The sequence below is a fragment of the Schistocerca cancellata genome, chromosome 4 (assembly GCF_023864275.1).
Source record: "Schistocerca cancellata isolate TAMUIC-IGC-003103 chromosome 4, iqSchCanc2.1, whole genome shotgun sequence".
Lineage (NCBI taxonomy): Eukaryota > Metazoa > Arthropoda > Insecta > Orthoptera > Acrididae > Schistocerca > Schistocerca cancellata.
Genome location: NC_064629.1, coordinates 348,460,456 through 348,483,154, shown reverse-complemented (window position 1 = coordinate 348,483,154; position 22,699 = coordinate 348,460,456). Strand labels below are relative to the sequence as shown.

General features: G+C 40.0%; 1 protein-coding gene across 3 annotated transcripts in view; it reads left to right on the top strand.

Moving 5' to 3' along the window:
* Positions 1-22,699, top strand: part of LOC126183585 (uncharacterized) — a 231,062-nt gene that overhangs the window by 165,586 nt on the left and 42,777 nt on the right. For all 3 annotated transcript variants that reach the window (XM_049925681.1, XM_049925683.1, XM_049925682.1), the window contains one exon: positions 10,649-10,975. In XM_049925681.1, coding sequence (XP_049781638.1) covers positions 10,649-10,975 — 327 coding nt within the window. The remainder of the gene's footprint in view (positions 1-10,648; positions 10,976-22,699) is intronic.

Here is a 22,699-nt window from a genome sequence, read left to right as displayed (position 1 = left end):
AAGTAGCAGCAACTACCACAACACAATGCATTTTAATGGCGCCAACTTAACGTCAAGTGCTAACAAGCTCCGTAAATGGGAGTGAAATAGCGCGATTATAGCAATTAGCAATATCTACGACTAGGCGACCATTACAAAAGTGGGGGCTCGTCCGGGATCTTTAAGTGCATCGATGATAATAGTGCAGCGATAAATTTCGTATGTGCTTAGCATTCCAAAAAAGTTTATTTGTGCAGTGTGGCAACAGTGAAAATATGTCAAAATTAAATAAATAAATAAATAAAGTGTGTTAGTGCGACTACGAAAATCTATCATCACACCGCTCGGAAGATTAATGTCTGGATTATGTCAATGGAATTCATCAATCAAGACTTCAGCTTTGATAAAACCGAATAGAAGTGAAGAAAGCCAACAGGAACACCGATCACATCATAGCATAGCCACATATAACAAGGTATTTTGTTGTTGTTGTCATTTAAAATAATTATTAGTTAACATGTCTCTACCTGAGAGTGATGAGATCGTAGGAAATGTAAAAATTGAACCAGGGGATGGTGAACAATTAAACTTAACAGAGTGGCTAACAGGGTTTGCAACTCAAATAAGCTCGCAACTTAAACAATCAATTGAACAAGTACGTTTGGATGTTAAACAATCAAGTGAACATGTAAGTTTGAAACTCACAGATAGACTGGATAAGTTAAGTTTGGATTTTGATCTATTAAGTACTCATCTCAATGAGAAGTGTGAGGAAATTAAAACTACCCTCAGTAAGGACACTAGAGAACAGTTGATACACTTCAGAAAAGAATTTCAAGTTAAATTTGAAAGTTTAAATGAAAACATACAAGCTAACACAGACAGCATTGCTGTCATCTACAACAGAGTAGATACTGAAGTTGAAAGATTAGATCAGAGAATAGACAAAACTTCAGAAAACCTTAAACAAGAATACAACCTGTATACCACTAATGTAGATACAAAAGTAGAAAATATACACACTAAATGTACACAATTGGAGGACGCATTGATGTCCAAACAAACGATTTACAATCAAAATACAATGTATGGGCACATCCAAGTGAAATGCTTTCCTGGTGAAAATCTGCACCCTATTGACTTTATTCACCAATGTAAGGATATGTTTGTTGTAGGAATGTCAGATAACATAAAAATTAAGTTAGTAAAACGGCTTCTAGAAGGGGAGGCCCTATCCTGGGCAAATGAGAATAATGATTCTTGGAATACTTTTGAAGAGTTTGAAGCTAAATTTATTTGCAAATTTTGGTCACAATCCATACAAGCCAGATTAAAGTCAGAATTTCTAAATGGACCAGTGTATAGAGGGAAAGTAGGGGGAATGCAAAAATTTTGCAGAGATCAATTGAAAAAACTTGCTCACTTGAATAACTCTTTTGATATTATGACACAAATTGATGTATTAAAAAGAAGGTTACCAGAGAGACTGCAGTGGGAATTGGTCCATGGACCAGACGATTCAATGGAAGAGTTCCTGAAATTTGTAGATAGATTAGATAGGGGGAAACTGAAGATGGGGTTGTTGTGGAGGAGGAGGAAGAATTAATAGAGGGACATTTAAATAATGATCCTAAATCAAGTGTTGTTATTGATGAGAGTGTGGAGGAAGAAATAAAAGTATTTGTAGAATTGAAAAGTGATTATGTGGTAAAGGTAAGTGATGTGACAAACATGGGTAATAATGAGGTTAATGTAAGTGAAATGCAGACTAGGGAATGTGTATCTGAGGACAAGCTATTGCCTATTGGGAACTTTGAAACACTAATCTATGAGAATGGTAATAATAATAATAATAAAGAAAATATAAAGGGGTCAAATGTAAATGTGTGTTTTCAAGAGAAAGGGGAAAAGTTTTTAGAAGTTTTGTGGAACAACTATGGAAACTGTATAAACAAAGATGCCTTTTGGAAAGAATTAGCAAAGGTAAGTGCAACCTTGTATCCTACATGGTGGACAAGAATCCGTAGTGGACTTTATAAAAAAGGGGGTGAAAACAGTAGGTTGTTAAGTGACAACACAGTGTTAAAAGGAACAGATGAAAACAAAGGTTTATGTTTAAATGTCAATGCTTTGCAAACAGAGAGGGATGTGTCTAAGTGTAGGAAAGAGACATTAGACTTAGGAACTAAAGAAATTGAAAATGATCTATTGTTTGAAAATACAGAAATAGACAAAGATGTTGAGTTAGGTTGTCCATATGTTAAAGTAAATATTGACATTTGTCCATTTGAAATAAAAGAAAGCCCACATCCTAATGCATATAGACTTATCTTTCCCAGATCAAGAAGGTTATTTGGATTAAGAAACATCACTGAATTGAAACCATATAAACATGATTAAGCACATTTCCCTGTTTGAATACAGTTACTTACCCATTTTCCATAAAGCATGTTATCAGCAAAGATTTTTACTGGGTGTGTCAAATAGCAACTACCACTCATCCTACAGACCCTGGAAAAGTTCCAGATCTCTGAGAGAATGGTTTTATATTTTTATTGTCACTATTGAATATTAAATTTTGAGACATCTTCTTTACTTGCAACGGGCAAGAATGTGACAAACATTTATTACTTTCCTTTTGTATTGTTGAATATGGGACATACCTTCACCAAATAAAAGACAATGAAAAAATTGTTGTGCAAGACCCATCATTTTGTTGCTATTGTGTTCTTAGGCATAAGATTTGTGTACAATTTTCTACAGCTAATCAGACGTTCACCAAGTTTGATGTTTGTGTTATGTTGTGACCAGTTAAGTGTCCAATTTTAGTATTAATATGTTCTTGTACTGTCTTGACTGTGTCTCAATGGGAGACAATATTTAAAAAACTCTTCCTTTTTTTGCAAATGCATATTATATTCATACATGTGACTTCTCAAGTGTTTGTGTTTATATATCATGTCCATACTTATAATTATGTTCTTTGTTTTCATTTCTTTTTTGTGGCTCAAAAAGAGCAGACAGTTGCAATATTTTCCTATGGACATATGACCTGTCCATCTATGTAATATATTTATGTTCCTTCTATTATCTTGATTAATCTGTGACTCAATGAGAACTGACTTTGAAATAATTTACATATATTTTTTATATATCTTAAAATCACATGTGATATATTTGTGTCTGTTTTTGATCATTTTCCATGTGGCTCACTGGGAGCAAAGATTAACATTTTTTTTACTTTCATATATTACTAAATATTTTTATTATGCTGTCATACTGAGAGCCATAACACAAAGTGCATTTGAAACAACACAACTAAAATATTTGCAGGAAAAAGTCATTTTGAAACGTTGTAACGGTCCTTGTATACATACACATTATGCATAGTAAAACAAAACAAAAATTATTAAAGTAGTACTTTTCCAAATTTTAACAATTTGACACATTTGTCCTAGTCGGCTAATATCATTAACATTCTGTAAATGATATTACCCAAGGGGGGTATTGTAACGGAACATATTAAAGGCTTTACTTTACCGAAGTATGCGATACCCTCCAAATTCAACCAGTTTAACGAGTATTTATGATTATAGAAAAGTTATTGTGTATGTTAACAATGATTGCATAACATGACTGCATAAACAGTCAACCCATTAAATTATACTGAGTAACTGACTCACACAAAAGTTTATATCACTTGATCACTGATACTGCAAATGTCATCATGTAAAAACACTAAGTTCATCTTAAATAATTAATATGAAGTACAAAAAATAGTGGCCAACTTAGGTATTTTGGGTCTCCTTAAATAAAAATCACCCAGTGAAACCTATTTGTTCACTAGGAGCGTTTTCACTCAGTATTCACGTAAGCAATCCTATTTTTGATGAAAACCAATGTAATTCTTAATAATTCATGTTATTTACTTATTTATGCAAATTAGAGAAGTCAATTGACAAACTTCTAATACATGGCCTTTTTGTAACAAAGAATTATTCTGTCAAGTCAACAAATCTGTCTGTCATTTTAATAACATGTTAAATTATGTCACTCGATGCAAATTAATAACTTTTCTGCACAAATTATGATAACAGATGTACACGTGACTTGTAAACTATATCTCTTTTTAGTAGTTCTTTGACAGTGTTATAAATACAAGCAGCAAGAATGGTCGGGAGGCAGTCGGAATGTCACTTTGGTAAAGTGTGTTTGTGTGTTATTGTTTGAGGTGGATAAACAATGCAAAGAACATGTAACGGAAATACTACTTTGTGTTGTGTCATGGTCTTTGGTGGACAGTGGAATTAAGATGACCACCAGAGTAATAAATATTTGAAGTTTACATATTTGTTGGTTTCACTCATTCTTTATCATCAAAAGCACATAAAAAACACGGGACCTCATGTTTTTAACCCTAGACAACCAGATGTAGAGCCAGCATCAGCATCGAGAGACAGCAGCGATCCAGCAAGTAGCAACAACTACCACAACACAATGCATTTTAATGGCGCCAACTTAACGTCAAGTGCTAACAAGCTCCGTAAATGGGAGTGAAATAGCGCGATTATAGCAATTAGCAATATCTACGACTAGGCGACCATTACACATGGCATTGGAGGAAGGGTGGAAAGGCAGGCTACGGATATGTTTGATACCATTGGCCCATCAGAATTCGTGGAAGGAGAATGCCGTGAATTGGGGGCCATTATCGGAGACCAATGCATGAGGCAGGCCCTCTATGGCGAGAGCCTGGGCTAGGGCCATGAGTGTGGCCTCTGTGGTGGTGGACGTAATGCGGACAACATATGGGTATTTGGAGTAGGCATCAATGATAATCAACCACATGGACCCCCAAAACGGGCCTGCAAAATCGATATGGATGCGATCCCAGGGCTGGCAAGGCACAGGCCAGGGTGTGAACGACTGAGGGGGGCTGGCCTGGTGACGCGCACACACAGTGCACCTACAGACAAGACGGTCAATATTGCCATCGATCCCAGGCCAGTACACATGCTGGTGAGCCAAAACTTTCATGCGGGACCTACCCCAGTGCCCGCAGTGTAACAAACTGAGCACGTGATGCCACAAATCTGGAGGGATGACCACCCGATGGGAAGCTGACTCCGAGGCATCATCAACCATTGAGAGCCTGTGGGACAGGTGGCGCCAGGGGTTTAAATTGATCCTCATCCAACGAGCAAGATAGGTGGGTCACCTGTGGACCACATAGAGGAGAACGTGCCGCAAGATAGGTTCTCGGCGGGTAGCCGTGGCAGTGTGAGCAGCCTTGAGAGGCAGACCATCCAGCACATACCGGCAGGCGGAATCAATGTGAAATCAGAGGACCTCCTGTTGGTCAAACACAGGATCAGGGCCTGCTGGAAAACGAGACAAAGCATCTGTGTTAGCATGTTGGGCGGTGGGCTTATACCGGATGGTGTAAGCGTAATTTCGTAAAAATAATGCCCAACGCTGGAGACTTTAAGCATCCTCTCTGGAAGGTGAGAGTGGGGTCCGAAAACCATAACTAAGTGTTTAGGGTCTATCAGGAGGGTGAACTTTGGCTCAAAGAGATAGGTGTGAAATTTTTGGACGGAAAACACGGTCGCTAGGGCCTCCTTTTCAATGTGGGAGTAGTTTCGTTGTGCGGGGGTCAACGTCTTAGATGCATAAGCGATGGGCAGTTCTGAGCCATCAGCATTCTGATATGCAAGGACGGCCCCAATGCCATATGCCGATGCATCAGCCACCACAACCAAGGGTCAGTCTGGAGGAAAGGGAGTGAGGCAAGGGGCGGACTTCAGCATTGCCTTTAAATGGAGAAAAGCCAGATAACAGGCAAGAGTCCAATGAAAAGGTACCCATTTGTGATGCAAGTGATTGAGGGTTGAGCAATGGAGGCAGCCTAGGGTAAGAACTTCAAGTAATAAGTAGCATTTCCCAAAAACATCTGGAGGTCAGATAAGTCCTTGGGATGAGGAAGGGCCTCAGTGACCACGACATTACGACCTGAAGGGCGAATGCCATCTTTGCTAAGCCAGTGGCCTAAGTATTCCACTTTGGTTGAAAAAGCAACACTTGTCCAGCCAACAGCATAAACCTGCACATTTCAGAGCGTGAAATAAGGCACTGAAGTTTTGAAAATGTTCCTGGCGGGAATGCCTGGTAACCAAGATGTCATCCGGGTAATTCACGCAGGTGGGGATAGGCTGTGTAAGCTGCTCCCGGAACCACTGGAAAATGGCTGGCGCTGAAGAGACACCAAAGGGAAGGCACTTGTACTTGTACAGTCTGAAAGGCATGTTGATAACCATGATGTTATGGGATTCAGCATCCAAGGGTAACTGGGGGTGTGCCTCAGCCAGGTAGATCTTTGAAAAATACTCTCCCCTGGCAAGCTTAGTGAGGAGGTCTTCCTGTCGGGGAATGGGATAAGTGTTGATGAGGGACTGAGAATTGACAGCAGCGCCGAAGTCCCCACTCAGCCGAAGGGACCCATTGGGTTTCCGTATCACCATCAATGGTGTCGCCCAAGCACTGTAAGTCACAGGCTCCAGAATGCCAGCGGCCTGGAGCCGATCAAGTTCATTCTTGACTGCCGGCTATAAGGCGACCGGAAGGGACGGGCCCATAAAAAGCGATGCTGTGCATCCAGCCAAAGGGTGATGTGTGCCTGAAAATCGGAAGCACAACCGAGATCCATTGCAAACAACGACACAAAAGCGGAGCACTGATTGTTCAAGTCCTGAAAGGGAAAAGCTGCGGAAACAACCTTAACTTCGTTGGAAATTTAAAACCAAACAGTTGAAACGCATCCAGGCCAAAAATATTCGAAGCCGAATGGCTAGAGGGAGGTGACAACTCAGGAGAGCCCAGCCGGTTATATGTCACCATACTAATCAGGGAGATGACAGCCCCAGTGTCAACCTGAAAATGGACATTCTCAGTGAAAAGGCGGAGTGTGAGGAAGAGCTTCCGCACTGACGGATAATCCTGTGAGACGACTGATTGCAGAGCATGGACCCAGGAGGGGTAGGACTGGAGTGAGTCGAGCGACTATGACAAACCGATCAGATGTGGCCCTCCTTGTTACACAGTGTGCACGTTCTCCAGTGGTGTGGACAATCAGCTCGAGAATGTGTGGTAAAGCACTGTGGGCAAGATGGAAGTGGGCCACATGACCGGCGATGAGGGGCGACCAGAGGCGTGGATGATATAGACACTTCGGACAACGAGGAGTCCCGATGGTGCTGGCCTCCATCGGCCATTGCAAGGGTGGAACCCACCGAGACGCCTCGATTGCTGCCACCTGCGGCTGCGGCATAAGACACTCGTTAGCCACTTGATCAATTTCAAAGGATTGGACAATGTGGAGAATCTCTTCCAAGGAGGGGTTATCGAGTTTCAACACTGCAGTGTGGACCTCAGGATCAGGAGCTGGCTGAACCACCACATCCCGGATCAGGGAGTCTGCATATGAAACCTTACACTGCTGATTGGTGCACGTAAAATCACATCGACAGCTGAGACCCTGCAAGTCCATGACCCAGGAACGATAAGATTGACCAGGCTGTTTATGGTACTGGTGAAACTCCAGCCGAGAGGCGACCACATGGTAGTGTTGGGAATAATAGTTTGTCAGCAAAAGGCATATCTCCTGCAAAGAGAGAGCCACAGGATTGGACAATGGTACCAACTTGCGGAGAAGAAAAAACGTGTTGGGGGAGGCCCAAGACAAAAACAACAACATCTACAAGGAGTCATCTGTGACTTGAAAAGCCATGAAGTGTTGTTTCAGCCAATGTAAGTATGTTTCCCAGACCTCTTTAGCGTCATAAAAAGGTGGGAATGACCGTGGACATGGGAAAACATCGGACACCCAAGGACTCGGAAGCTGTTGTGGTAACGTGTCCCGAGCATTGATTTTGTCTGTTAGCAACCGCAGTAACTGTTGTAAGATGACAAACTGGAGCTGCTGCTGTTGCTCCAGAAGACAGACCAACTTTGCCTCCATGCTAACAACTACCACCATTTAACTCATCGCCAAAAATGTTGTAACATGGTTGGTAGAGAAAGAAGCGAGGCAGGACCAAACGGAGAACAGCCCGCAAACAAACAAATGAATGGAAAGGACAGACATGAATAACGATGGATGACTGAATGAGACCTTATGATGACAACACACACGAAGCAACGGGGTGACAGAGACAACCAAATGAATCCACAATGTCCACTGAGTAACAAAAGTGAAGTAGTGTAAATACACTGTCTGTTGCCGAGAGATCGATAGACTCCATGAAGTTCAGACTGCCTAGCTGAGTGAGAGACAGGCACTTACATCTGGGATAAGGTATGCCACTATTGGCTCCTGGAACCACGTGCTCCAGCGTGGTGCCCTCATGTTATACACCAGCCAGGAGCGTGAGCAGCTGTGGCTTATGGTGCGACAGCTGTAGAGACCTCTAATCGCACTTGAACTCCATGCCGTCTGGCGCGGATTCAAAACCCACTGCTTTCGGTACCAGAATTTTAATAACAAACCTTATTTTTTGAATTATTGGTTGCACTGTACTATATATGTGATACTGTCTATTACTTTAATGGCGTAATAACTCATTCTCATTCTATAAAATTATTATTATCATTACTAATAGTATTACTATTTAGATGATCAACTTATGTGTAAGGCACATACCTTGTTTCTGATGCCTCCTTACATATTTCTGAAATGTAGCTCAAAATGTCTTTTCAGAATGAAGTGTGTTTTAGCGTCAAGCCACCTGGTATGTGTCCTTGAGAGCCAATATTTTGCGCAAATGCAGAATAATTACCATTAGCAAGTTCTAATAGTGTGATGCTAAAAAAAACCTTGATAAGTAAAACATTGGTTCTGCTATTTCTGGGTGTAGTAAGTTCTGTCCTTACTACCTACAGCTTTAAGATATGTTCCATAGCTCTAAGGCATGTTCCACTGCTCCTCGAAGCCTTTCACAGTTTGTAGCCATTGACTTCGATGCTGAGGATGCTGGGATGAATTGATGTTATGCCAAATAAAGTAGTGATCAGTTACATTATTTCATAACAATAGGTTATATCTAAACAGTCCAGTAATTTGCTACTTCTGGACTGCATCCATTTAATGATGTATTAACATATGTCTTAATTTTCTAGATAGAAGGTAATTTTCTTTGCATTAAAAAATATATAGTATTTTGGAAATGAAACATTGTTTTCATCTAGGAAACAATTACCATGTCTCAGGAACTGGTGGATGAAATGGCAAATCTGCTGGAGGTGTATGAAGATTACAAAGGGATTCATGGGTCTAGTAAAGAACCAATCTATTCATAAATTCTGTGTATTATGACATCGTATGTTATACAGACAGCATTTGTTTGTATATTTAAGCTGTACATGTCATACATGTTTACAGTATGCTGCTTAGTTCTTGTGGGTGGTGGCTTCAGCCATGCTTTGCAAGTCTAGTGGAAATGATGGGTGCATTAAATATAATGATACTGCCATTCTGCTTTGACCAATGAGACCACTGTCTATACTGCCTTCCTACTACGGGAGTTGTGATGATAAACTGATCTGTAACATATCCTGAGGTCAATGTTAATTTAGAAAATGATAGTGTGGTTGTGAATTGCCAAAGCCAGTGAATGTATCATGAGAAAAAAATCTATTTTTTTTAAAATAAGGTTGTGGTGACAGACTTCTATGCAGTGTAGCCAAAGGTCTACATTAGTTTGAAGGTGACAGTTTGTGAGAAAGCCAACAAATGTGACTTGATATTGTGTTTCATTTCAATTGAGCATACCTCAGTTGCATTTACATCTCTGATGAACACCCTTGTTGCCCCACCATGGTACAATATTCTCAAGTTTCTAATATGTTTGAAGGTGTTAATAACAAGAATATGATCACTTAAAACCCATTATTCCCATTGAAGCCATGTCAGTTCATTGGATTTGATTTAGTCAAATTTTCATACTGTTAGTGACATCATTCATTTATTTCTCTAGATCCCATCATATTGATGGTATCTTTGGTCTGCCAGAATGGTCTGTTAGTTTGTGCATTAATCCCTGAGTAGTGACTCCTTTCTGGTGCTGTAAACAGTACTTCATGTGACAGAAGAGCTGCAAGAACAAGGAAACGACCCCTTTGCAGGCAGGCCACCAATAAAGAAAGCAGAGAGTGAATTCAGTAATGTATTAAATATTATTAAAATGCTGTGAGAAGCAGGTGACATTCACCATGTGTTACAGCTGCATAGTATGCAGCATCTAAATTAAAGGCAATGATTTGTTAAAATGAAAAAGTTGCACCTTGGTTCAAAGCCCATGTTAAACTGTAGGTACTTTTGTAACCAGACTGCATAAATAAATTCAAAAGCAGGGGAAGGCAAGGCCTACCATCTCCATTTGGAACATGCCTAATATAGAATTGTGGTATTCAAAATTATCTTCAGGTTGTTACTTGTACTAAAGTAGTAATCATGTTGAAAATTTATTTTTATGTAAAGTAACAGCAATTGGAAACTGTTTGTTATACTAACTGGTGACCTAATATTTGTCTGTTTTTGAAACAGGTACTACATTATCTTAATTTTAAAGTACAAAATTTCTATCTGATCTCTCATTTAATTTTTAATTTTCAGGATGGACTGGCATATGGGTTACATTCAAATACTAACAACCAGCATGGAATATTTAGCTCTGTTGGAATACCTGCACCACCTCTCTCAAAAGAGGAGCTTTCAGCACTCTATCAAGCAGCCATTAAGAAAGGTGCTACCCTTGACCTGTCTGGCTTGACAGATATTGTAGCCAAGAATCCTCAAGTTTCATCAGGCCTTCAGGACCTCAGTAAATTGCTACAAAACTATGGTCCTGCAAGTACAAGTGGGGTCATACCAGGATATTACTATTATTTTTATCCAATCAAAGGTCTTGTGAAACAAGAAGATTCAAACAAACAAAATGAGGTATTTATATTTCATTGTCATTATGCTACAAGATTATTTTATAAGAAATAATTGTAACATATAAATTATCTTCCTAAAAAATTCAACTTATTACAGCACTATGCTCTGAGAGGACAGTTGGTCATGTGACAAAAGGTAATTCACTGGTTTAGATGACGATGGACATGTACACAATACTGGTCCAGAAATAAGTAAATAGATAAGAATAATATCTAGTGGGCAGTTTACACTAGTGTCCAGAAAAGAGAATTTAGAGCTGAAAAGAAATTGCTAGATGGATGTGTTGCAGATGTGGACTATGAGTGCAGTTGGTATAGCTGAAATAAAAAGAATATAAATGAATAGAGGGAAACACCAATGAGATTTTATGTCTAGCTGTTACCTGATTCCTTTCCTTTAATACGTCACAAAAGAGTATTTTCATGTCCATACTTCACTACCACCAATCTCAGACTCTTCAGTGGTAATAGCTATTGAATTTTGTGGTGGGTAGTGAAGATGGCAAAATAGTGCTGAATCTCAGTAGCCAATGCTGTAACATTAACATGATGTGCTTCTGAGCATGAGGAAAAATAAATATAATTTCATAATAGAAAGTAGTAACACTAATAACATTTTTATATATCATTCTTGGATTTCCTGCCAGTGTAGTACAACAGACTGTACTAAAAATGATGCATTTTGGAGAGATCTTTATTGCAATGTATCATTCAAATTGCATATTTTTGTAATATGAAAGTATAAATATGAGATCCATCAAATATGGAATATTAGCATAAAAAGCTCTCAGAGCACAAGACATGGGTTCCAGTCAGCCAGTTGTTACATATTTCAAAATATCATGCTGGTAATTATATGTGTTTTACTCTAAAGGTGTAAGGCATGAAAAATGTGTTTTATTCAGTTGTGATTCGATGGATCCAAAGTTATACTTATCAACACAGTATTACATGCAACTGAAGATGAGAGGATAACAAAACATAAAAAGAGCTAAATATTTGTGGCAAGCAACAGAGCAGATATCTTTGCTGCTCATTTCACATGCAGCATTTTAAGCTGTACTCTTAGCTTCATGCCGAACTACATCTGTGTAAATCATGATATGTTTGGAAATAAGTAGCAAAATATTTGTGACACACAACAATATAAATGTCACTGTTGCTCATTTAACTTACAGCAATTTAAGATCTGCTGTTTCATTCTTGTCTAAACACACTATTAGAAATACAAGTATCATTTCTGTATGCTAACCTACAGATCGGTCCCTCACCACAACCAGGATTTTCCTTCCACATTCGTTGGCTTCACCAACTCACAACCAAAGAGTGCCACAGTGATCACAAAGGTTCACACCATCAAGATCAGAGGAGAAGTCTTTGGGAGTTACAAACCATGCAGAACTTTCAGCTCAGTATCCATTCTTAAAGAATGTGTATAGAGTAATATTTGCATAATGAGATGATAAGAACTGACTGAATGTGATGGCATGCCTCTGAATGTGAAACAGTCTCTCATGGAGCTTACTGTGAAATTGGCTATCCTTTAAGGCTCTGAGCACTATGGGACTTAACATCTATGGTCATCATATCCTTTAAGGCATAGCTGCAGATGATCAGATACTATGTTTTATGAGCATGGAAAAAACAAACATCAAGAGCCTGAATTTGTCCAGTAGTTTCATGTGGTATGAATTGCACAGTCACACACTTTTCAGGAGGGATGTTTGCTGTAAAGGAGTATGATTTTCATACGCAGACCAGGAATGAAACAAAAGGAAGTTATTATGATCAGCTGTTAGCCAAAATCAGTGCTCATACCATAGATTTAGTTCACTTTCTCCCATTTTCCCATTCTTGCTTGCTGTGATGTAAATATTCCCCACTGCCCTTACAAGATCATGCACATGAGAAAGAATCATAGGGGCCAGAGCAGCTCCAACTTCTTGCAGCACAATAAATAACTTTCCAGCCAATTTACCATCCAGGATCAACAGTCAGCATAATTGTATACAAATGCATTAAGGCATTGATACTAGTTAATCTTCACACAACTCTCTTGGTACTTCTAATTTCCAGGGTTTCTTTCATATGCATTTCCTCTTCAAATCCTGAATGGTCAAATTTGAAAACAAATTCCAAACTGAATGATGGGATAAGTTTGTTTACCTCATCTACAAAGCTTTGGGCTAATTCAGCAGTTCACTGTGCATCATCAAGTTGATGCTTTGTTTGAAATTTCATTATCTCATGTCTTCCAGTTCTCTATCACTGATTGAATTTATGTAGCCATCCACTGCTTCTCTTGAAATCACTGTAATCTATGTTATGCACAATTTCATGTGCATGACCTAGTAGGTCACTATCATGGACATTGTGTAAATAGTATTAAGCATCCTTGAAACACATAAACATCAGTTTTTGTTCTCCCTTGAATATCCATAGCTTTTCTTATGCACTGTGTGGTCATATTGCTGCAGACTTATGTAAAATCTGCTCATAATTGCTGTTTTACTATGTTGCAGATGATCTTCCATGTATGTAATTATCTTTAGTACCTGCTCATTGGACAACAGTTTTCCTTCACTGTGTTTCACTGGAGACAGGATTTATGGCTCCCTGTCCAACAAGGATGATGAACTACATGACTTGGAATGTGTTTCAGTATTATTTTTATTTGCTAAGCATGTACCATCATCATTGTACTCCTCATGTACATTGTCCACACAGTCGAGCATATATGACACCATTTGCAGAAATGCTAATATTTCATCCGAAACTTATTTCTCACTCTATGAAATTCCTTGGGTTCCTTTCAGATGAAATATCAACTTCAGCAAGTGTTGTTGTAGATGTAATGCAATGTTTGCTTTGTTTATCATTTCCATTGCTCTGCTTTGTATCAACACCACTAACATTGTAACACTGTTGTGAGTTATTCATTGATGAAGCAGTACAACTACACTTCTTAGCTTCATGCTGTGCTCAGAATAGGGTACCTCCAGTCCCATCCCTGTTGCCATTAACAGCCAACATTGTGGTTTCATGGTAGACAATATGTGATATGTTGAATGTTGTAAATTTCATTGGCATTTCGTGACCTTGCACTCAAGGGATTTCTTGTTAGACCTCAGACTAAACTTGATATCAGTCTGTCACTACAACCAGGTTTTTGTTTTGACAACTGAAGCTGCTCTATTGGGTCCCATCCCAACCATGCCCTCAGAAAGCATGACATATTCAAAAGAAAACATCCAAATATTTGAGACAACGAAAAATAAATATCTCATTGCTTCACTCACATCAAGTTTCTCAGCCTAAGCACACTACCTGAAATAGAGATATGCATAGTGTGATGTAATCAGAGAAAAAGCAACTGAGAATAGCAATGTTATTGTTTCACTGACAGCAATGTGAGCTGGCAAACCCACATCCCTGACAAAAATAAGCAATCAAAGTTTTGTGACAATCAAAATTATATGTGAAGGCATAGCTTTGCTTGTTCCTATACTGTCTGTATCTAATTCATGTGTTCACACAATGATAAAGTCATGTGATTTTCTAATTAGACCATGTGTCTTTTGTTCAGAGTGCTTGACTGACTTAGAACATGGCTCCTGTGGCCACTGTGATTGGCTGACAGAAGCACACTGACCAGCCACCATCTTGATTTCAGTGCTTAAGAAGCTAATGTGCAATATTTGGTTGTTGATGTTGTATTTATACTTGAGAATATGAAAATATGCAGTTCTATTGATACACAGCATTATAGATCTCTCCAAATATTATGTGGTAAAGTGGCAGGAAGTGTGATAATGGTATATAAAAACTTTACTCTAGCACTCAGAGTACAAAGAAACAATCAGTTGCAGACCTACCTTCTTACTGGACGAAAACTGACCTTTGGGTTAACTCATGACCTTCCAGAATGAGATTTTCACTCCGCAGCAGAGTGTACACTGATAGGGAACTTACTGGCAGATTAAAAGTGTGTGCCAGACCGAGACTTGAACTCGGGGACTTTTGCCTTTCGTGGGAAGTGCTCTACCAATTCTAGATTCGCAGGACAGCTTCTGTGAAGTTTGGAAGGTAGGAGACAAGGTACTGGCAGAATTGAAGCTGTGACGATGGGTTGTGAGTCGTGCTTGGGTAACTCAGTTGATAGAGCAATCACCCGCAAAAGGCAAAGGTCCTTGACCACATGACATCATACACCCTCCTGTCTCCTCCAATCAGAATCCAGTATTTCACCAGCAATGAAAATGAAACAGTCAATCAGTATGTGGCACCAGAGCCGCCATCCTGAAAAGTATCTGAATGACCTGAACTGGGTTAACAAAACAATCGGTATTATGTAGCCCCAGAGCTTCCAACTTGGCCATGACCACACACACACACACACACACACACACACACACACTGAAAGAGAGAGAGGGGCGTGGGGGGGGGGGGGGGGGGGGGCAATGACAGTTGATGGATCGAAACAAACAAACAGGCACTCAGAATTCAAAAGAATGCTATTGCAGTGTAACTTCCAGGTTAAGATACACTTGACATCTATGACAATACAAATGACAAGTGGGTAAAATAAAACGCTAAACAGGCAAGGCAGTGATAGTTGACAGTTGCTCTTAGAGCTGAATGAGACTATGTTACTGGTGGTACAAAAATAAGTTTCTTTGCCTAACCAAACACCATTTTAGGGGTGGGAGAAAGGATAATACATCATGTTTTACACAACAAAAATATAACTGTGGCTAATATAGTCTTTTTTTTATTACTTTTGAACTTGGGCCTACCTGTGGTTATGTTTCACTGATGTATGAAAACAATCTTTTCAGGAAGATTTCAACATTTAGTGATAGGAACTGAGGAGTCAAGGCACTCTAAAAATCTGTTCAGGCCATATCTCCATAATCAACTACTAAACAATACGAATATCTGTAGCATATTTATCAACCAATGTCACATTTTCTGACACTTTAGCCCAACAAAGAATACCAAAAATGATGCCGTTTGGTGAGATACACACATCAAAACCAAGTTTTGCATCACCCTGGTTCCCAGAAATCCTGGGGATAGATGTTGACTGTGGATATTGTATCACAGACACAGTCCCTTTGACTGTTCAGAGATGTCACTAAACCTGGCCGAAGACATAAACAACCATGCATGAGCAGTGCCTATTAGATGGAGGGGGTCCGATAGTTGATCAGTTCCACTTATTCCACCAGGAACGAGGTACACGGCTTGTGTTGTCTGTGGTTCAACCATGCCTAGGCGGTCAATACTGGAGTTTGATCATGTCTGCATTGTTACTTTGTGCCAGGAAGGACTCTCAACAATGGAAGTGTCCAGGTGAATCGGAGTGAACCAAAGCGATGTGGTTCGGGCATGGAGGAGATACAGAGAGACAGGAACTGTTGATGACATGCCTCACTCAGGCTGCCCAAGGGCTACTACTGCAGTGGACAATCGCTACCTATGGATTATGGCTTGAAGGAACCCTGACAGTAATGCCACCATGTTGAATAATGCTTTTTATGCAGCCACAGGACGTCTTGTTATGACTAAAACTGTGCACAATAGGCTACATGATGTGCAACTTCACTCCCAACAGCCATGGCGAGGTCCATCTTTGCAACCACAACACCATGCAGCGTGGTACAGATGGGCCCAACAACATGCCTAATGGCCCGCTCAGGGTTGGCATCACATTCTCTTCATCAGTGAGTGTTGCATATGCCTTCAACCAGACAATCATCGGAGGCATGTTTGGAGCGACCTATTCAGCCTAAATGCCTTAGACACACTGTCCACTGAGTGCAGCAAGATGGAGGCTCACTACTGTTTTGGGGCAGCATTATATGGGACCAATGAACTCTGATGACGGTCATGGAATGCGCTGTAATGGCTGTACGATACTTAAATGCCATCCCCTGACCATTAGTGCAACCATATCGGCAGCATATTGAAGAGGCATTCGTCTTCATGGATGACAATTTGTACCCCCTTCGAGCACATCTTGTAAATGACTTCCTTCAGGATAATGACATTGCTTGACTAGAGTGGCCAGCACATTCTCCAGACATGGACCCTACCAAACATGCCTGGGATAGATAGAAAAGTGCTGTTTATGGGCGATGTGACCCACCAATTACTCTGAGGGATCTACGCTGAATTGTCATTGAGGAGTGGGGTGATCTGGACCACCAGTGCCTTGATGAACATATGGATAGTATGCCATGACGAATACAGGCATGCATCAATACAGGCTGACGTGCTACTGGGTATTAGGGGTACCAGTGTGCACAGCAATCTGGACCACCAACTCTGAATGTCTCGCTGTATGGTGGTACAACATGTAATGCATGGTTTTCATGAGGAATAAAAAGTGTGGAAGTTATGTTTATGCTGGTCTCTGTTCCAATTTTCTGTACAAGTTCCGGAACTCTTGGAAGTGAGGTGATGCAAAACTTTTTTTGGTGTGTGTATTTAATGTATTGTACTGCTTAAACTGCATATTTTTTTAATGCACAAGTATTGCGTTAGAATGCACTAACAGGATATGTTATCTTTGTAAACACTGCTTGGTTTGCTTTTGTGAAAGACCATGATGGACTATGTTCCACATAGGGGACCATTCAATCTCTGATCATAAACAAAATTTAGATTTTGAATCAGAATAAAATAGCACTTAAAATTGTCTGTTTTACATATCAAAATATGAAAAAATTGAAGATCTCTTCTATAACAGTAAAAAACACACATGGTTCACTCATTGGTACTACTGATCTAACTTAATGGTTAAGGTGCACAACACTGACTAACTGACTTATGCTGTCACACAGTGGAAACTACATGAAACTTCAATAAAATAGCATACTGAATAACAGTTTTGAAATGGTGATGTATAGGATAATTTATTACAGTTTTATTGTGGGCCAGTTATTATGGAGTAACAACCTGCCCTATATCATACACTTTAAATGTATGCAAAACTTTGTTAAAAAATCGTTGGGGCTAGTTGTCACAGTGTAAAAGCCTGCCCCATATCACATGGTTGGTGATGCATGGAGTAATTTGTTGCAGTTTTGTTGGGGGCTCATTGTTACAGTTTAACAACATGTCCCATGTCACGTGTAAGGTGATGTATGGGGAAACTTGTTACAGTTTCATTGGTACTAGTTGCTGTGCTGTAAAAACCTGCACCATGTCAGTGAACGTATATTAAACTCAGTTACCCAAACTACTGTTCAGTATGTTGTTTCACCAAAATATCATGAAGTCTCCTCCATGCATCAGTATAAGTTAGCATGATGGACACAAGATGAGAAAAATTTTGTGCTGCAAAATAAAGTTTATACCATGTCTCACTTTGAAAAGTAGACAAAAGTGGGTAGTTCAAAGCATAGCAACACTTATTTCTTACAAATACATATGTGTATTAAATTCAGGTGAGGCTATCATGTAGTTTCCACTCCATGACAGTGTAAGGCAGTCACTGGTGTTAATGAGCTGAGGTCTGCACATGCACATTGATGCACTCTCCAAATGTCATATTTTGCCATGTCAACATAAATGTACGTGTGCCTCCTCAGACAAGTAGAGGCTTGCACAACCTCCAGGCATGTCATACACTCCTGGAAATTGAAATAAGAACACCGTGAATTCATTGTCCCAGGAAGGGGAAACTTTATTGACACATTCCTGGGGTCAGATACATCACATGATCACACTGACAGAACCACAGGCACATAGACACAGGCAACAGAGCATGCACAATGTCGGCACTAGTACAGTGTATATCCACCTTTCGCAGCAATGCAGGCTGCTATTCTCCCATGGAGACGATCGTAGAGATGCTGGATGTAGTCCTGTGGAACGGCTTGCCATGCCATTTCCACCTAGCGCCTCAGTTGGACCAGCGTTCGTGCTGGACGTGCAGACCGCGTGAGACGACGCTTCATCCAGTCCCAAACATGCTCAATGGGGGACAGATCCGGAGATCTTGCTGGCCAGGGTAGTTGACTTACACCTTCTAGAGCACGTTGGGTGGCACGGGATACATGCGGACGTGCATTGTCCTGTTGGAACAGCAAGTTCCCTTGCCGGTCTAGGAATGGTAGAACGATGGGTTCGATGACGGTTTGGATGTACCGTGCACTATTCAGTGTCCCCTCGACGATCACCAGTGGTGTACGGCCAGTGTAGGAGATCGCTCCCCACACCATGATGCCGGGTGTTGGCCCTGTGTGCCTCGGTGGTATGCAGTCCTGATTGTGACGCTCACCTGCACGGCGCCAAACACGCATACGACCATCATTGGCACCAAGGCAGAAGCGACTCTCATCGCTGAAGACGACACATCTCCATTCGTCCCTCCATTCACGCCTGTCGCGACACCACTGGAGGCGGGTTGCACGATGTTGGGGCGTGAGCGGAAGATGGCCTAACGGTGTGCAGGACCGTAGCCCAGCTTCATGTAGACGGTTGCGAATGGTCCTCGCTGATACCCCAGGAGCAACAGTGTCCCTAATTTGCTGGGAAGTGGCGGTGCGGTCCCCTACGGCACTGCGTAGGATCCTACGGTCTTGGCGTGCATCCGTGCGTCGCTGCGGTCCGGTCCCAGGTCGACGGGCACGTGCACCTTCCGCCGACCACTGGCGACAACATCGATGTACTGTGGAGACCTCACGCCCCACGTGTTGAGCAATTCGGCGGTACATCCACCCGGCCTCCCACATGCCCACTATACGCCCTCACTCAAAGTCCGTCAACTGCACATACGGTTCACGTCCACGCTGTCGCGGCATGTTACCAGTGTTAAAGACTGCGATGGAGCTCCGTATGCCACGGCAAACTGGCTGACACTGACGGCGGCGGTGCACAAATGCTGCGCAGCTAGCACCATTCGACGGCCAACACCACGGTTCCTGGTGTGTCCGCTGTGCCATGCGTGTGATCATTGCTTGTACAGCCCTCTCGCAGTGTCCGGAGCAAGTATGGTGGGTCTGACACACCGGTGTCAATGTGTTCTTTTTTCCATTTCCAGGAGTGTATTTTGCTGAGTCAACATAAATGCATGTGTGCTTTCTCAAGTTGTGACTGGTCTTCTCAGTAATGCCAGTAAGTGAGCCATGTGTGTTCCCTACTATTATAGAGTAAATAACAAAGACAATTTTTTTTAAAAATGGTGGTATGAAGATCAAACTATTGCCATCAGTAAGTTCACTTGAACATGTAAGGTAGACCAGTAGTACCAATAAGTAACCCGTGTGTGTTTTGTTTTATTATGAAAGAAATATTTATGTATTTTGATAAGTAATACAGACAGTGTTTTAAATCCTATTTTGTTTTGGTGCAATGATTGGATTGTCTTTGTGATTAGAGATAAAATTTTCCTCTGTGTGGGGCTTTGTCCATCATTGTGTTGCCCATAAGTAAACTGAGCAGTGTTTAAGAAGCTAATATATTGTATTTTGTGTATTTTCAAGTTATATTAGCTTATTATGAAAATGTGTAGCTTAAGTGATACACTGAATTAAAGATTTTGCCAAACACACCATTATCAGTATGCTTTTTGCTAGAATGTATTGGTGTTTATGATGGTAAAGTTCAATAACACTTACACCGTTCATAATACTTATATGCACAAATTAGCATTACATCACATACCCAGTTGACAAAGGGGCAACAACACAGAGATACTCTGTTATGTCTCAGAAGACTATTACAAAGTTGAAATAGGGTGCTACATTACCAACATAATAACACTATCTTATATGGGGACAATTTGATCTGATGGCAAATGGTATAGCTAGTACATCAGCAGGCGTTTCCTTTGATGTCAAGTACTTAAAAACAATCTCACTTTTTTATAAATTGTGTAGTAAAATGTCCTTTGGCACAAACATGTTTCAATATAGAATGTAGCACAGGTTTTTGTGATAGTCTAACGGAACTAAACTGTCTTGAGAAACAATTAACGGATTTTGATGCTTAATTTTTAACAATTGTCCTCAAATACACTGCCTCTTTGGCTGCAGAGTCTAAAGCTGCGTATTCATCTTCAGTAGTTTAGGTGGCAACGTCTTTCTGATTCTTACTTCTGAGGAAATTATAATTTTTGCCAACAGAAAAAACTTTCCCACATTATGACAACCCCATAGTAAAATTATCAACAAAATTTGAGGTAACAAAAACATTTATATGCTATCTTTAAAATTCCCTTTGTTACACACAATGCCATAGTTCGTAGTCTCCTTGATATAATCAAGTTCTCTTTTTGCTGTAATAAATAGTAGTTAAATTACAATTATATTAGAGTAAAACACTTGCTGCACAATATATGTCAGGTCTTGAACTGGTACTGACATACAGCAAACATCCCGTAAGTTCCTGATATGGCACTCTAAGCTTATCACTTTCCAAATGCCAAAGCCAAAATCCAGCCTCCATTGGTGTTCCTGTAGGAGTGAAATTAAACATATTAAAGAGTTTCAACACATATGCACTGATCAAGTTCTAAATTACCTTTCTCCCAGTTTCTAGTTATACACCTGCCTATACAGGACTATGCATCTTCTAGATCTTTAACTTCAAAATGCTCAGATAGTCCCTGATACAACGCCTCTTTCATCACATTGTTATTGCAAAAGACATCAAAATCATCTACACACGAAGCAACAATGGCACAATTTTTACCTGACATTTTAATGAACGCACAATATTTATCAGTATTTACAACATAACCTAGATCTACAAGTGCATGTTTTGACTTACCACTCCCTAGCTGACTGTTTTAAAATGTGAATCTCCTTGGACAGGTTAGTTGCTTCATGAGAATGGTTTCCTTCAAGTTCCCATGTAGAAAAGTAATTATAATATCAAAATGTTTAATCTTGACATCAAGATTTACAGCTAAACTGACAAGAGCTCAAGAGCTCACAACTCACAACTGGTGGTAAAGGTTTCATCACAATCTCTAACTAACTTTTGTGTAAATCCATTTGCAGCAAGCCTAGCATGATGGAGTGGTGTACTATCTGCATTCCTTTTCAACTTAAATGTGCATGCTACCTACACTATTTTTACTCTTTGGTGGGTACAAAAGTTCACAAACACTGGAAACACTTTATTTGCTCTTTCATAGCCTTCATTAAGTAGTCTGTCACTCTTCAACATGTCATTCTCCAGTTTCACAGGGTCTTCTTCCAAACTGGAAAACCACTTACCAAATGATTCAGCCTAGTGACTGATTTTAGAGTAAGATGAAAGAATGCACACTAGAGACATCCATAAGCAATTTTCAACATTTTTCAAAGTTTTTGTTGTTGTTGTTGTTGTTGTTAGACATGAGGTTGTGTTTTGTGCAGAATATGTAATATTTCATATTCTACATATTTAAGTATTGTATAATATATTACAGCAGTTAGGAATAATTTGTTAATTTTTCAGGTATAGAATTTTGTGATTAGTAAACTGCTATATATTTTTGGAATTCTTTATGTAACATGTGGACAGTTGAGGAATAATTTGTCAGTGATGCACCATCTTGTACCTTGAAGCAGACAACGGTCTTTTATGAGTGAACATGTGATACTTGCAGATGAACTGAGTTTCATTTATGCCTTTACCTCTCTTGAAAATGGAAACTTTCCAATAGCTTCTATTTCAAAATGTACTTAACTTTTAACTGATTTCTTATAGTACTTCTGTTTAATTT